At 46.9% G+C, this 13,226-nt stretch overlaps 1 protein-coding gene across 1 annotated transcript; it reads right to left on the bottom strand.

The window, feature by feature from the left end:
* Positions 1–435: 435 nt before the first annotated feature.
* LOC134406226 (T-box transcription factor TBX21-like) lies at positions 436–9,916 on the bottom strand. Its single transcript, XM_063137545.1, has 2 exons — positions 9,498–9,916; positions 436–492 (listed from the first exon to the last, which is right to left on the bottom strand). The coding sequence occupies exons 1-2, from the start codon at positions 9,884–9,886 to the stop codon at positions 489–491; spliced, it is 393 nt and encodes a 130-aa protein (XP_062993615.1). The 5' UTR covers positions 9,887–9,916; the 3' UTR covers positions 436–488.
* Positions 9,917–13,226: the final 3,310 nt, after the last annotated feature.

Raw genomic sequence — 13,226 nt, 5'->3', positions numbered from 1 at the left:
GATGAACTTTCTCCATGAGATGCTAGTTTTCTACATTACGCGGGGGTGAATAGTGGAATATTCAAACACGGAACTCTCTCACATACACACCCCACACACACGCCTGCAGCCAGAATTTGTACCATTTGGGAAACATTTTATCAGTTGATTTTGTTGAATGTATCAAATTGTACCTATATTATTGCCTACTACTAATGCTGAGATCAAGGCTAACCCCACCTTTCCCTATCTCTTGACTTGTCTAAGCCCCAACTTGCCACCTCCATCCATGTAATTTCAACCATGCTGGCGATGAGGAAAGATAATGCCACAGATTGGGGGGGCGGCAATGGAAGAAACTAATTCTTAAATCTGAAAAGGAATGTGGGCCTAATGTCTCCGACGGGACTCATGAATGGAAATAACCCAGCAGACTTTATGATGTTTAACAATGGAATCCTTTACCAAGTAGTTTCATTTCTTCAAATTTCCTTGCCCTCCTCAAAATATCACCTTGAGGAGGAAATCAAAAATAAGAAAGTTTCAGAATTGTTATTACCGCTGCCCACTGCCCGCCACAAACTTCGAGAAATGACTTTGCAAATTTGAGAGGCAACATTCTGCAATTTGTGCTGGCAACTGTAACGGGCAGTTGTAATGACACTTGTAATTCATCTTAGTTGATTAATCACTTCATTATTTATATTTATTAGTCACCAATTCACACAGCCTTCTATTTGTATGGGTTTTAATTGATTGATGAATTAATTGATACGATCTGCACATATTTGCCTATGAAGAAAGCAATCGTTTGGAAGGGGGGAAAGCATATTTTGTTGCGAAGATTATTCACACAAGTGTCACAGCTAGCGCCATCTCAGCAGAGGTATTTCCGAAAATGAAGAGGAATACATCTTCTAAGATGGCACCTTCTGCTTGCAGGGTTGTTTTTTTTTTAAAGTACTCACTTTAAAAACAAAACAAAACACACAACCAACTTTATATATGCTGCCCAGTAAATCAGGGATCCCATTTTATTTAAGGAAAAGTTTTAAACTGATGACTCTGATCAATTGATTAAACATTGCACCCCTAATCATTATCCTAATGAAGAGCCCTGGGTGACTGAAGTTTGCTTAGTGGTTCATTCCCCTAGAACATGCTGGGGTTTAAACTTTCCAGGAAAGCCACACACTCTGATTTGGAAGCCGGCCTTCTAACCCAAATTTTGCAGGAATAAAACTAGCAGTAGTTATTCACTAGTGAGACAAAATGCACTCTGCACATGTTCAGAGACATTTTCTTTATTCTTTTACATGTTCTAAGATGGCTTGTCAAACTCATATCCTGAGCTTTCTTTTGATCCAAGCCTCATTAGAGCTCAACTGCCACCCTGCAAACCTCACAGGAAATACAGCGTGTGTCCATTTAAAAAAAATGTGTCCCTTTAGCGCAAGGCTTCTCATGTGGCTAAACAAAAATTCAGAAATATAAACTAATAAAATCAAATTAATAACCATAAATCAACAAAGCAGCAGACATTTCACACACACACACAGAGCGGCCAGGAGTATAAAAGGAGTAGGAAAATAAAAGGGCCTTTCTTCCTGTCCCCGAAAACATATCAGAGTGGAGTCCATGCAAGCCTCACTGGGGAGTGCATTTCGAAGGCAGGTGCCAATATTTTAATGGTTATCACTCGCTTAACTCCTGAGGGATGAGGCACCTGAATAAGATCCTCAGAAGGCTGTTTTATAGTACAAGCAGCTTCACGTGGAAGAAGGTAACCCTTCAGCTACTTTGGTCCCAATCTATGTAGGGTTTTAAAGGTAAGCATTAGCACATTGTGCTTGGGAATGGATTGGCAACCAATGAAACTGTCAGGGAACCGGCAGGTCTGTTCAATCACCTCGAGGTAGTATTATGGACTTGCTGAAGTTTCTGAGTAGTCTTCAAAAGGCAAAAAAGAACCCCAAACAAACAGAAAAAAATTAGCTTGGATCTGTGGTAAAAACTTGTTGATGTGTTCATTTGTAATCTGCCTCGGGACTGTGTTTCCGAGGATGGCAGGTAAGAAATGAAAATATGGAAATCCAATATGATGGTTTAGGATGCAATCCTATGTGTGTTTAAGTAGGGGGGGGGGGGTTCTACAACTCCCAGCATTCCCCAGCCAGCATGCCTGGGACTTGTAGGACTCTTTTCCCATCTAAACTTGCATAGAATTGTGCCCTTAAGAGCCATATTTCCCCCACCTTCACCATCACTTTCACCCAAGTAAGCAAAGTTGTGTTTGAAGGGGGACAGTGGGAGTGTCTTACTTTTGCGGTTTTCTCTTACTCTACCCCCCCTCTCTCTTTCACACACTCACACACACTTACTTGAAGTGGAAGAGTATGTCCCCCTCTTATATTACTACCACCCCACAAAGAGCATCCCATTGACTGGAGTCACAGGAAGTGATCCCACACTTCTTGGGGAGCCAGCTCTACCATTTAGGCAGAGTGAGGCCTGAGATAGCCAGTTTGGAATGTCATGCAAGGTCAGTCAACGGTTATTTAACTTATTATTGCTGTATTTTTACTGTTTCAGGGGTGGGGTGGGTGAGGTGCTCATGGTATTTTCTATCTCAGGTACCAAAATAACTTGACAGGCCTTGGCTTCTATGCACTTTGACTCGGTGGATGGAGGCTGTTTGCTGCTGACCCGTGGGCAGCAAAATGACTTAGGCTCGTCCTCCTCCCAGTAAAATCTTCTATGCCTTGTGGAGAGATGGACCCCTGAAAAGGGCTTCTGCAACTACTAGGGCAGGAATAGACAACATGGTGCCCTCCAGATGCTATCAGCCCAAGTCAGCATGGCCAATAGAAAGGGATTGTGGGAGTTGTAGTCCAAAACCTCTGAAGGGTGCCAGGTTGCCTACCCCTGTACTAAAGTAACATTTGGGCCAGCCAAAGACATTTGGCTGTCTGAGGCAAAGGATAAGATTATGCATCTCCCACCCACCCCAAATTCCATGTTAAAAAGCCAAATGGACAGATAGTTCAATTTTAGTTTGACATTGGTGAGAGGAATGCAACTTCCACCGCAACTGAGGGTTGTCCTCCAACATCTTCCTGCTGCTCCCCTTCTCCCCAGCAACTGCTGCCTGAGGCAGCTACCTCACTCTGCCTAATGGCAGGGCCGGCCCTGCTTCTCCCAGTAAAATGTAACTACATTTGCACATATTATAATCCACCCAGAGAATATTGGCAAGATAATAAATAAATAAATAAATAAATATTCATGCCTCCCATTATAGCTTCCCCTCTCCCTCCCCTCACCCCCCAACCTCTGTTGTCTCTGCCACTATTGAACATTAGGACTAAGGGCTAAAACTACAGGTGACATGAGAGAGATCGTGTGATTGCATCTGCTGCAGGCCTTTTTTCCTTTTCTTTTTTTAGAGAGAGTAGCGCAATCAGGGTAGCCACTTACGAATCATCAAAAAAGAGTACAAAAGAGGACGGAGATCTGCAGGAAACATGCTAATTTATAACCATAGATGCAAATTTAGAAAGAATTTCTATAAATCGAAGAGAACTACAATACATATCAACATAGTGGGGGATACAATGACCAGGTGACCCTTGGCCCGGCTCAGTCTGGTGGCCAGCAACTCACTGTGGAAGGGCAACTTCAAGGCCCCTTGCAGCCCTGCTGTCCCTCCTTATAGCTCTCTATCCTTAAACCGGACTTGGACTGGACAGCTCTTCAAATAGAGGGCTGTCTGGTCATCCTAAGTGCAATGGAGGGAATTGCATTAATACACCCTAACAGAGAAGGAAGGGGGAGGATTTATTTACTTATTTATTACATTTCTATACCGCCCAATAGCCGAAGCTCTCTGGGCGGTTCACAAAAATTAAAACCATAATAAAACAACCAACAGTCTAAAAACACAAATACAAAATACAGTATAAAAACCACAACCAGGATAAAACCACGCAGCAGAAATTGATATAAGATTAAAATACAGGATTAAAACAGTAAAATTTAAGTATAAGTTAAAATTAGGTGTTAAAATACTGAGAGAATAAAAAGGACTTCAGCTGGCGATGAAAGGAGTACAGTGTAGGCGCCAGGCGGACCTCTCTGGGGAGCTCATTCCACAGCCGGGGTGCCACTCCTCCTGCCTCACTTCCTTTGGCAGGGGCTTACGGAAAAGGGCCCCTGTGATGATCTTAAGGTCCGGGCAGGTACATATGGGAGGAAGCGTTCCTTCACATAACCTGGTCCTAAGCTGTTTAGGGCTTTGTATGTTAGTACCAGCACTTTGAATTGGATGAACAATGAGCAACCAGTAAAATAGAGTGGGTGGGTGGGGGAAAAAGAAACACCTTTCTCAGTGCTGCCAGGCAAAGAAAAAGGCCATAGGGAGTTTCAGAGCTTTATCACACCAGCATTATACTGTGCAATCAATGCGAATTGCATGCAAAGGACTCAGAAGTTTTCCACCTTATAATCTGCTTTGATTGTGAAATACTCCCATGCATCCTGCCTTAATTGTGCTATAAAGCCAAAAGATTTGCCGTATTTAGCCCCTACTTTTTGAGCGTGTCTTCCGAGCCGCCGCTGGGGCGCAGGAGCAGGATTTTATAGAAATGCTTACATCTGCGTAAGCTTTAAAGATAAAGACACCAAAATTGGCACAGTAATAGATATTAGGGAGAGCTTTAAGCGTACTAAATTTGAATTGAATTGGGTCATCCGTTGATTTTTTAATGATTTTTTACATTTCCCCCCTTCAATTCATTTCCTGGTAAGCAAAGGATTGCTGTCGCCCGGTAGCACAAACAACAACAACTGCGAAAGCTTAGCGCTATGGGGATAATCTGAGGGAAGCAGGTATGTGGGATGAAGCTTTGTGTCCCACACTGAGGCAAAAGTCAAAGTGCATAGTATCCAACCCCAGTCAATTTATTTTGGCACTGAAGGTAGAAAATCCTACAGGTGCTTCTCTCTTCCTCCTGGCAGTAAAAAATACATAATAAATTAGGGGATCAATCCTATGCATGTTTAGAAAGAAAAAAGCCCTGGCATTCCCCAGTCAGCATGGCTGGGAGTTGTGGGGTTTTTTCCTGTCTAAACACACATAGGATTGCACCCTGACAATTGGTTGCCCTTTCACGACACCCAAAATCAGCTGCCTGAGACAGTTGCCTCACTCTGCCCAATGGTAGGGCTGGACCCTACACATGTGCCCTTCGGACATGACATGTGCATTTTAATGTATTCTACATGTGTCTTTTGTACAATTCCAGCGCAAAATATGAAGTGAGAGCTAGCCCTCAGTTAGAACAGAGGCGGACTTGGAGCCCACTGTTAGCTATCTGCTCGACTTGAATTAAGGCTCCGTGTGAATAGGTCCAGGGATGGAAACGTGACTTTGCAGGGAGTGTGACTTTAAAAGGCCTGGAATGCACAAGGCTGAAAGAGGCGGAAAGGATTTTGGTGTCGCTGCAGCCTGTGTGGCTGTGACCCATATCATCTACTGCCTGGGGACCTTGCTTGTCTATGAACCTTGGCATCCATTCAATTTCTTTCTCCTAACCATCTCGCTCTCTTTATCATCGGCTCATATGGAACTCAAAGCAAGGCCTTGCGCAAGTGGAGGTGGGGGTGCAGTGTAGAGGAAAGGGCGAAAAACAAAAGCTCTTCTGCTCTCTTTCCCTCCCCCCCCCAAACACTAGCAAGATTGTGGAGGGGGGAATTCAGGTGATACATGCCTGGAGGAGTCCTCCCCCTCCCAGTATTGTAGAACTGATGCCTGGGGATTTCCAACTAGGTTGAAAAAAGTGCCTCATCACCATACCAGCATCCACAGGAACCTGAGCAGAAATGAAGAGAGGAAGGTGGAAAACTGAAGTGGGGGAAGAGGAGGCGGTGGTGGGGAAGGTGGTTAATAAAGAAGATTTGCTGACCTGACAGTGAACAGCCTGGGGGAGATATGTGGAAAGGTGAGAGAGGTAGGTGTAGGGGGGGTGCGCTCGCACTCACTGATGTTTTCAGTGCTTAATTTCTAGAAAAAGGCATGTTGACCTGCAAAAGTCTCTAGACACGCCACACTCTCATCTGGAAGCTCTTTTCACAATCTCTGATGTGTGGGAACTCTCCATAGTTACTCAGTAGTGAAATTTATTTATTTATTTATTTATTTATTACATTTGTATAATGCCCAATAGCCGAAGCTACACTCTGTACTTGCTCAGAGACACTGTATTCTTACTTCTCATTTGAAACAAAATGCCAAGGCTGAGCCCTCACACAAATCAAGTTTTCTCTCTCCATAATAAAGTCAGTGTAGATAAAATGATCACAAGCACACTCATTTTGTTTATTTAAAAGATGTAGATTCCCTTCTTCTTTGAAGGGCTCACAAAAGAGTTGTTGTTGTTTTTTATCCCTGTTCCATCCCCATCATGAAAAGCCAGGAGGTGTATTCACACATGACATTCAGTTTTGCTTTTGTTGGCTCTGCCATGGGGACACTATTGGCTAGTAGTGTGCACGGTCAAGTTTTAAAATGGCACTCTTGCAGTGACAAAATAGGTGCCCACGAACGCCACAAGACAGTTGCCACGGCACATTTCAGGCCAAGTGGGGAAATGGAAGGACTGGGGCTGTAAACTAGGATTCGGTGACTTTGACCCTGGGCCAGTCCTGTCTCCTCACATACTAACCCTCTCCATCCTTTTAAAGGTTCCTTGAAATGCCTGTAAGCTATATGATCTGCTCTAAGCTCTTTGGAGGAAGGGCAGGATGCAAAAGTCAAAATAAGTTAAAATAAAAGATAAATAACTGCACAAAAGTATGCATGACCTATTACTTCTTTTAAAAAAGAAACCCAGATCAGGCCAGGAATGAGTAACTACCAAATGTTAATAGAGATTGCACTTGTACAGTAAAAGTGTTTTCAAGCTATAAGAAAATCTTATAATGTTACTTCTCTTGGTTTGGATTTTGTGCATATTATGTTTATTGGCCTCTGCGTTCACACTGCTGTGCCTCATCACAGGTGCTCCACAACAGGAATGCCTTTAATGGGGCTTAATGACTCATATGTGTTTTAATTTGGGAGGTAAAATTTGTCCTCCAAATGCACGCACACACGGAATACAGGGTGTAGAATCAAGTTGCCCCGAGAACACAGTCATTGGCCAACTCTGACCTAGAATGTTTTCCTAAGTGACAAGAACATCTCATCAGAACATGCCACTCATGAATGTTATGACAGTAGGGCTACCAACCCATTAAAAAAAATAGTTGGTTAATCATCTGCCTTTTAGCTCATTTACAGTGCAATCCTATATATTTCTACTCAAAAATAAATCCCATTCAGTTTAATGGGGCTTATTTCCAGTATAGCGTTGTGGCTTCTGTTGCTTGCAATCAGTGGATTTCCAGATTATCAAGATTTCATTTTCATTTTTTATTTTTTCAAATGTCCCTTTTGGATATTGAAGGGTGTGTAACGTAATGCACAATTTAAGAAACGGAATCTGCCACTCATTGTGAGGCCATATTTAATATTTTCTTTTTAATTCCCTCTTACAGGAACACACCAGAACCAAAATAGCCTCATGGGGAAATGCATAAACAAAAAATGCCTCTAACTTTTAGCCACACACCCGTTATTAATCAGACATAACTCCCCCGCCCTTAAAATTGGTGTAAAAGTGATCAGATGTAGGAAGACAAATATGTAATTAGGACTTAACCTGTCAGGATCAACTAACTAAAGCATTAATTGGTTTATTTACTGGTTTAAATGATAAAAGTTGCACCCCTCTGACAAAGATAGAAAGTGGAAGAGCACCACTGAAAACATAAACATGCACACACACGCACACCGAAAAAAATCTATGTAATGTAGCTTTTACATTATTTTTAAGTGGGGAAGTTTTGGTAGCAGCCAGGTGCATGTGTGATCAAACCTTTGTTAAAGAAAGAAGAAAAGAAAAAGGCTTTCACCATGACAGGACAATCACACTCAATTCACTGAGAGCCAAATTTTTGTCCAATTAGAACCTGCCCTTCCCTTGCACAATTTTTTAAAAGTGTCAACATCCCACCAAGGGTTGTACACTGTCATGCCTCCGCCACTTTTCTAACTATACTGTTATTCTGTTAATCAGCAGTAGTAGTAAGTCAGTGCAAACTTACTTGGGGTGCACAACACTAGTGCTGGCCCCCTCCCAAATCTGAATTAATTGCAACCCCTATAGCCCAGAAGACACACTCTCAGAAACCTCCTGCCTTTTCTCTGCTCTGATTTCTTATGTAGGGAAACAGGTTCAAAGTTATAAGACAAAACTGTCTTTAACTCCAGGACCTTCACAACCCAAAGCTTTCCTTAGAGCCAGAGTCCCCAAGGCTTAGCTGCGGTATTTTCAATATTGCACCTCATCCCTGGGGTCGGGGTGGGGAGACCTCTGAGCATGTCCAGAGCACCTTGTTGCACCACTGAGAAACACAGGTCTCCCGGGCTTGTGGGATTGGGAAGCTGGGGCTCCAGGGTAGGGTGTGTGATAGTCAGACCTGAAGTCTGGCAAACAGCAGCAGGCCCTGGTATTATTCAAGAAACAGGGGGCTCAAAATGACTTATCGACCTTTCAGTTCGCTCCAAGCAAAATCTTTTCTTTCACCATGCGCTTCGACTTGTGCACCCTTGGCAAGGGCCAACCCAAGACAACTTGCTGCCCAAGGCAGAACTGCAAATGGTATTCACACAGGCACAGCCCTGTCCAGGCCAAAGTGCATAGAACCCTAGCTCCTCTCACCCTTGCGGCTAACAAAAATACAACAATCATAAATTTAACAACAATTCATGAAACCCCAAAACAGCCGCCTGAAGGAGCATCTCACTCTGCCCCAAACGGTAGGGCCGGCCAAGCAGATTCGCCTTCCTTGCCTGCCCCCCCCCTTTTCCGGGCACAAAATTCAGGACTGGGATGGGGAACCTGTGCCTCTCCAAATGTTATCAGACTCCAACTCCCATCAGCCCCAGCCAGCATGACCAGAGGTGATGGGCATTGTTGGCCAACAACATCCAGTGGGGTGCAGGTTGCCCACCAGGAATCCTAAATAGGGTCCTAAACCAGAGTCAACAACCTGTCTCTCTTTGCAAACACGGGGTAAAATCCAACAGAAGTCCTACTTAGAGTAGACTCATTGAAATGAATGGGGTTTAAGTTAGTCCTGGCTTAAGTGGGACTTGGGTGCCCCCAAGAGAAGATGCCCTGCCTCTCTTAACCATCTTCTCGGGCTCCTCTCCTGGCGGGCTTCATCCCAGTCAGACCCCAAAGTCCTCCGCGCAGCCCACACCAAGACCCCGTTCCTTCTTCCCTCTCCTAGCTCTGGATCCCGCCACCCCAGAGCCGCCGCATCCAGCCCCGGGGTTCCTCTGCCCAGCAGCCCGCCCCGCGCGGGTGCGCGCCTAGGAGACTGCTTCCCCGCGCGCCCTGGGCCCGGCTCACCTGCCCTGTTTGGTGATGATCATTTCCGTCTGGTGCTTGTGGAACTTGGCCCAGAGAGGGTAGTTGTTGAGGACCACCTGGATCTTCCCGGAGACCTGATAGCCGGGCACTGGGTAGAGGGGCCCCCGCGGGAACACGTGCTGGACCGCGGCCGAGTAGCAGCCTTCTCCGCCGGGCGCGCTGGGGTACAGGTCCCCGGCGCTTGGATAGATCTCGCCGGCTGACACCGAGTAGCTGGGGTTCCCGGGAGGGCCGGCCGAAGAGGGTGCGGGCACGGGCGGCGGCGGCGGCGGCTGGGGTCGGTAGGCAGAAGAGCAGCTGTTCACGGCTGGCCCCAAAAACCTGCCCGATGGGGCCGGGCTGCTCAGCCCAAACCCTCCCTGTCCCATCGGTCCGCCATAGGTCAGCCCCAAGTTGCAGCCGCCTTCTTGCATGTGAGGCTCGGGGTAGTAGAACCGCTCCTGGTGGGCGCCGATTTTTAACTCGGCGGGGTCTTTGGTGGTCGTCGTGGCTCCCTGGAGGTCTGGCGGCTCCTTGGCAAAACTTTGGCTCTCTGCCCCGTTCAGCATGGTGAGGGCAGCGGCGGTAGGATTGCTGGTGCCTCCGGTGATGGAATCCAAAGCGCCCATTGAAGAAAGGCGAGAGGGAGGCGTTCGGAGCCCAGGGTGGGGGGTGGGGGGAGCGGGAGGGAGTTGGCACCGAAGCGAAGGAGGGGTGGGGGAAAGGGGGGAGGAAGGCGACACGTCCGGAGGAGAGGCTGGAGCCCTCAGAGGCTCATCGGGGCTGGGAAAAGGGGACACCCCTCCCCGGGCGCACCCCCTCCCCTCCTCCACCAGACCGGCCTGGTCAATTTCAACAGCAGTCTGTCTGCCTGCCTGGCCAGTCTCCTTCCTTCGCGCCGCGCGCTTAGTCAGTTTCACTCCTCACTCTTCTGAAAAGCCGAGCTTTGCCCCGCATGGCTATGAAGGAGGAAACCTCGACAGAAGTTTTGTTGTTGTTTCTTTCCCTCACCCCCCCCCACCCTTTCCCTGTGCTGTTGCTGGAGGCGTTGTTTAGACGTAAAGATCCGGTTGGATGTGGCAGCTGATGGGTCAAGAAAGATCACAGCTGCTAACGCCGGATTTCTTCGCTACTTTCCCCAAGGATCTGAGCGGGTTTTCCTGCACGGTTCTCTATCTCTTCGTTGCCACTCTGCCAACCCATCCTCAGCGCCTTCGAAAGCGGCTCTCTCGACCTGCCTCCTATTAAAAGAACAGCGTTCCAGCTCTCGTGTCGGCTCCTCTTCCATTGGCTGGCTAGAGTTTGCAAGACACGCCCCCCCTTCGCTCTGCCTTCCCCTCGCAAGCTACAAGCGAAGCTTTCTACTCGAATGAATTAAGACAGGGCTCTCCCTCCGACTCTTGTTGCGTGTTTGTTTGTTTGTTTCTGGTTTGGGCTACAGCAGAGAAGTGTCTGGACTATACCACTTCAGGCTGAATGCGCCTCCATTAAAAAGGAGTAGGGGAAGTTACATCGAAATCCCTGCACATCGAAAACTAAAGTGTGCGGGGAAATGGTTAGGTAGAACTCTTCTTCCTGACATGCTAGCTTTCTATAGCCTTGTTCCGTTGTTATATGGGGTGTGGGGTAGGGTAGGAGAGCAGAGCAACACCGTACATCCAAAACACACCTTCATTATAAGGCTTGATAGAGCTTCCACACACTGAACTGTATGGATAGAGGTGACTGGGGGCCCTGAAAAAGCCGATCTTAGAAAGCTTGTTTGTTTATTTGAAAGGGAGAAGCATTCAGTCAGGTGACTCTGAAGTGGTAGAACCCAAACTCTGTTATTTATTTATGTTCAAGGTTGCAAATGCAGTTTCCCTCCACCCCTATCCCAATTTAATCCTCACTACAATAACCCTTTGAAGTAGATCGTTGAGAAACAATGGCTGCCCTAAGTCTGTCGCCCACTACGCTTCATGGCTCAGTGGGGATTTGAACCTGGGGCCTCCCAGCCCAACACTCTAACCATTAAAGCACATTGGCGCTCACACTGGTTTTACCACCTCGGTGAGAACTTGGACAGACTAGCAGTTGGCTCCCGGTGTTCTCCCCAAAGATGCCTCTGTTTTGGGGGTGACGGGGACAGTGACCCCCTGCCTTTTCACCACCCATTTGTGGCAGAGAATCCCGCCAAGCAGGTACATTTGTTCCAATGCACAGAACGCAGCTGCTGATTGCCATGCTGATCTCCTGCCCTCCTCCGACAATCCCTGCCCTCTGCCCCGCCAGTGTCTGTGGGCACCAGCCAACACTGGTTCCCCCTCCAAGAGACTGTCAATAGCAGCTTAGCTCTAGGGATGCTGCAGCATCAGATGCTCCCAGGTCATTCGGTGGGACAGGGCTCTTATCTGGCACTGACAGTGTGGGAATCATAGCAGTACCCCACTTTCCCACCCCACCAGGGTCCTTGCTAGGCAACATGGGTTCCTCCCATGGGTTCCCCCAGGCTTCTCCTTCTACCCTGGCAGTGTGGGAAAGAGCATTACTGCTGCAGCTCCCACTCTGCCAACCTAACGTAAGAACCCAATCTGGGCTTCTCAGCTTTTATCTAAAAGGAAAACCATTTTACATGTTTTAAACTTTGCATGCCCACTCAGAAGGATGCCCCAGTGAAACAGCTTTCAGGCAAGCAAAGGACTGCTCAATTCCATGCATCTCTACCCCTACTTAGGATCATGGGGTGATGAGGTTTTCTTCAGAGCCAAGGTGGGAAATCCATTTCTTATCACCAAATTGTGACTGGAGATAAGAGCAATTGAAAAGCATTTCAACTTTAAATACCTGGTTAAAGAGCAGGATGTTTAAACATTGGACCTCTCTAGGAGTGTCATCACACAGGGGAAAACTGTGTTTCCTTACTGTCACTTCTCCACCCACGTGTTTGTCCCTCATTACTTCCTCTTTCGAAAGAGGAAGTAAACAACGTGTAGGTGGCCCATTCAGTGGGACGTTTTCATCCCGCTGCTTCTCCTGCACACAGCAGGAGATAGCAGCAACTTCCGTCTTTAAAAATAAGTCGGACTCACTTGGTTGTTTTTTGTTGTGCGAAGAAGGCTAGAAGGGGCAGGAGACGCGCAAGAGGCAGACAACAACATGAGAGGGACCCACAAAAATCCGTGAGTGCCCAGCAACAAGCGTGAAATAAAACGCTTATCTGATGGAGCTCTAGATCACTGATCAGAGATGAGAATGGGGCATCCCTGCTGCTTGCAGTGGCCTTTTTCTTGGAGCCCAGCTGATCAGCTTAGGAGAGGGGGCACAAGCTGCAGCTGAGGGCTACATGTGGCCTACAGGTCACAGGTTTTGCACCCAAGTTTAAAAGGATGGGTCTGGTAATAATTGTGCCAGCTGGTACACCAGTTACAGCCTCTCCTGGACAGGGATAAGCTTGGCTACAGTGGTGCAGGCATTAGTAACCTAAAGACTGGATTATTGCAATGTGGGGCTGTACTTAAGTCTGGTCTGGAAGATGGAGCTAGTGCAGAATGCAGCAGCTTGGCTGCTTTTGGGAGCTGCCCCTTTTCAGCATGCAACTCCTTTGCTGAGGAAACTGCACTGGCTGAAATATTCGCTACCAGGCCAGGTTTAAGGTTTTGCTGCTAGTATATAAAGCCTTAAACAACTTGGGAACAGGATACCTGAAAGAGCGCCTTCTCCCCTATCCACCTGCCCAGCCACTGAGAT

This window comes from Elgaria multicarinata, chromosome 11 (genome assembly GCF_023053635.1).
Source record: "Elgaria multicarinata webbii isolate HBS135686 ecotype San Diego chromosome 11, rElgMul1.1.pri, whole genome shotgun sequence".
NCBI classification, from domain to species: Eukaryota; Metazoa; Chordata; class Lepidosauria; order Squamata; family Anguidae; genus Elgaria; species Elgaria multicarinata.
Note: the sequence above shows the minus strand (reverse complement) of the source record. Positions and strands in the feature narration are given on the sequence as shown.

Excerpts from the sequence above, each read along its gene's own strand:
- LOC134406226 (XM_063137545.1), bottom strand. The coding sequence starts at position 9,886 with ATGGGACAGGGAGGGTTTGGGCTGAGCAGCCCGGCCCCATCGGGCAGG.